Source organism: Eimeria maxima, genomic scaffold (genome assembly GCF_000499605.1).
Source record: "Eimeria maxima Weybridge genomic scaffold, Emw_scaff57, whole genome shotgun sequence".
Classification (NCBI taxonomy): Eukaryota; Apicomplexa; class Conoidasida; order Eucoccidiorida; family Eimeriidae; genus Eimeria; species Eimeria maxima.
In genome coordinates, this window is record NW_013563898.1 from 72,298 (window position 1) to 76,083 (window position 3,786).

Genomic DNA, 3,786 nt, shown 5'->3' on the forward strand with positions numbered 1-3,786 from the left:
GAATTGTACTTATTAAGTTTAATTTTACGCGCTATACATACTTGTGAAAAATAATTGGTTTCGTCTTCTTCTTCGTTTTGACAGCTGCATCTCTGGCACCGCCTCGACCTTGGCGATCCGCACGTGGGCCAATGGCCAGCAGGCTAAATGGGGCTTGTTTGCTTTACCTTTTTGGGGGTTCTTTGTTTATTTTAATGAGAGTTAGTTGTGTGTTTTCATTGGAAATGTTTTTAGTGCTGAGGCCGGAGCAGTGGAGTGCTGGGGAGTCGCAGGGGCGCAGCGCGGGAGGCGCGCCTGCAGAAACCCACGGGCCACGGGACCGAGGCCAGTGGGCTACAGCTGCTGTTCAACAGTTCATCTCGATGTTTGTTATTTATCTTCTTGTCCTAGTTAGTCACATTTAAATGAGGAGGTTTCAAGTGGAGGACTTTTTTCAAAGCCGTGTAGTGTCTGCCCAGCGAGTCGCCGGTCGGGCTTGCTGGCCTCAGTACATCGTTCGTAGTAGGAAGGTCTACTTTTCTGTATTTGCGCTTTCCCTTCTACCAGGCATTTGCTTGTTTCCTCAATCTCTTAAGAGGGAGGGCTGTGAAGGCTCGAGGCTCCTCTCCTCCCCTACCCGCGCATCATCTCAACCAACGTAGCTGGAGGACCGCTACTACAGTTTCTCTCGTGACTCGCCTTCGTCCCCCTCCCTCTTCTTGTTTATTCTTCTCCTTCTGTTCTTAAGATCCTGATAAGCCCTCACCTGTATACCAGGAGGCAGTAGCAGCCTTCATTTGGTTCCTCCTCTTTTTCGACCCGGTTCTGCAGTGCCGGAGCAGTCAGTCAAACGCTGTTAAGCAAGGCAACGGTACACACGGCAGAGCGGCAGGCCAGCAAGGAGGCAGACAGAACAGCAAAGCAGCAAGCAGCACTGCAAGCGAAAAGCCGCAGGTGCAACAGGCCTTGTTGCTGCGCCGGAACTCACTACGTCATGGTTCCTTTCACGCAGCAGCAACAGCAGCGACGGCACCAACAGCCAAAGGATAACCGGCCCCAGCACCAACATCAGCACCTGCACCAGGAGCAACAACAACACCAACACCAACAACAGCCGCAAGAGCAGCGGATTCCCACGCTTATTTGTGCACTAGAAGTACCCCTAAGTAGCAGCAAACAACCGTCCTCGGTAGAGCCTGCAGCACATGCAGTTGCTCTTGCCGGGGTGGCTACAGCGGTTGCTGCAACTATGACTGCAGGGCCTGCAGCAACAGAAGAAGACGCAGCAACAGCCCAACCTCTCTTTTCTGGGTTTCAGTCACATGAGCAACTGCGGGTGCAGCAAGACGCGTCGGGGGTGCATGGCCTTCGTCTTGGAGGCCTCGGAGCTATGAACGGGCAGCAGCAGGCGCTGCACCAGGTAGGACAAGCAGCGGCAGCTGACGAACGTTCCTTGCATTCTGACTGCAGTCTGCCTTCTTGCGAAGACTTCGCTTCCCCCTTTCATCCTCATATGCTGCCCTGTGACCACAAGCATCAACAGTGGTGCCAGCAACAGCTCATGCAAAGTCGGCAACAGCAACACCAACAACAGCAGCTTCTACATGAGCTGCAACAGCAACAACTGCATCACCATGACAATCAGTGCTATCTCCCTTTAGTTCAGGAAGAGGAGGCCTCCGCATGCCGGCATCCCCGGCAGGCGCGTGCAAATGGGGTAGCAGCAGCAGCTGGAGCAGCCGCCCCCGCAGCAGCAGCAGCAGCAAGCGCCTCTGCTACTGCACCAGCAAGATGGCTTTGTGTGCGGGATTGCAGAGACGCTCCCAACGACTGTGCCGAGCAGCAGGAGCATTGGGGACACCACGAACACCATCGAAGGAGGCGGCTGCAGCGGCTGCAGCAGCAGGAACAGTTCCATCGGGAGCAGCACCTGCAACACAAGCAGGACCGCCTGCGTCGGCACTCAGTGCACCAGCTGCAACAGCAATCACAGCAGCGGCAGCAGCAGCAGCGGTGCGGCATCTGCTCCTTGTCGTCTTCTGTCTGCGTGAGCAACGGTAACGACAGCAGCAACAGGCGCTGCAGCGTTTGCTGCACCAGCGGCAGCAACTGCACCAAATGCGGCGGGAACAGTTTAATGCGCAGCTCTGTTGGTGTTCCTTCGCCCGGGTTGGTTGGAGATAGCTTCGTTTCTGGTTCTGGGAGGCCGTTGAATTTGTCAGTGCACAGCGGTATTTCGAGTGTTTCGACACGGTGCTGCAGCACAATCGATACGCAACATCTGGATTGCGTTTGTGAAGGCCTGCGCTGCAGCAGCAAAATGCTGCTACCACGCAAGTCCATTCAGTTGCTCACAGGCTCCACCACAGTCCACGATTACTACCGCCTCGGGCAGCTGCTGTCAGTCTGCTCCTTGTTCAACCCGCGCCAGCAGCAACGGCAGCAGCAAGGCAACGACGGTGGCACTGCTGCTCGTACTGCAGAAGACTGCAACAGGCCGCTGCTCTACCACGCCGTCACGAAGGACGAGCGACAAGAAAAGAGAGTCCTCAAAGTTATCAAGAAGAAAAAGGGCCCGCTGCATGCGGAGGCAGAGAAGTAAAACCCATTATCCCTTTCCCGTATACCCTAAACGTTAAATCCTAGGCCTTCTCTTGTGGCGTTGTAAGTCATTGGATTCCTCAAGGGAGCCTGGTAGCGCTCCGTGGCTTGTTTCGACAAGTTATTCTTGTCAAGAGTTCCGACGTGGGTAAGACTAGTGTCTGTTGTGTGGGGTGTATGGTTTCGGGTCTTTAATTCCGGAAGTAGTTTTTGTTGTTGCTGCTGATGCAGAGCTTGGCGGCGCATGTGTACGCACTTGCTGAACATCCCCCCCCACCCAAATGTGTTGTCGTTTGAGGCTGTGCTGGAGACTTCGGAGGCCTTTGTCTTTGCCTCGGAGCAGCTAGAAGGGGGCGAGCTTTTCGACTTTCTTCTGAAGGAAAAAACTGTTCATGAAGACGTCTGCCAGTTCATCATGCTGCAAATACTGCGAGCCGTTGACCACCTCCACAGCCACAACCTCCTCCATAGGTACTATTATATACAATACGTCGCATAGGAAGCCTCAATCCCCAACCATTTCATGTACAGGGCGCACTATACGAATGATTAAACGCCTTTTCCTCCTGTGTAGACTTCCCGTTTGGGTTTTCAATATTCGGTTCGTAGCGCGCGTGCACCCGCCTGTAAAATGTACTCCTGTCATGCATATATAAAATATATACGTTTATATACACATATATGAGCGTTTATTACTAGTTGTGGGGCGAGTTGACGGAACCTGCTGTCGAGCGTTTTGTTTTGGGTTTTCTTAACAGAGACGTGAAGCCGGAGAATCTGATGTTCCGCCGCCGGCTGCACAGTTACGGTAGTTCTGCAACTTCTTGCTCTTCTCTTCAACAACAGCAACAGCGGGACCAGCACGATGTGGGTGCGGGCTCTTATGGGGAGAAGGCTCACGGGTCTGGAACCTTGGATGCATCGTCGCTGGGGCAGCGCAGCTCGCAGCCTCCGCTGCTGTCAATGGAGGAGCAACACGAGTTGCTGCTGATAGACTTCGACACTTCTGTGTTCATAGAAGACCCTGTAGCAGCCTCTCGCAGTGCAGGGACTCCCCAGCGCCGTCTCGTAGGCACGTATGGGTACTTGGCTCCGGAAGTGTTGATATCTGGGAGATACACGAGGGCCTCTGACTTGTGGAGTGTGGGAGTTATTTTATATATTTTAATGACGGTAAGACAATATATATATATATATATATATATA

At 53.4% G+C, this 3,786-nt stretch overlaps 1 protein-coding gene across 1 annotated transcript; it reads left to right on the forward strand.

The window, feature by feature from the left end:
* Positions 1–973: 973 nt before the first annotated feature.
* Positions 974–3,606, forward strand: EMWEY_00008940 (hypothetical protein; the record flags this gene model as incomplete). The annotated part of the gene is made up of 3 exons (XM_013478667.1): positions 974–2,577; positions 2,812–3,051; positions 3,339–3,606. Coding segments are annotated over 3 exons (2,112 nt in total), but the record flags the coding sequence as incomplete, so codon positions are not given.
* Between the last annotated feature and the right edge of the window lie 180 nt (positions 3,607–3,786).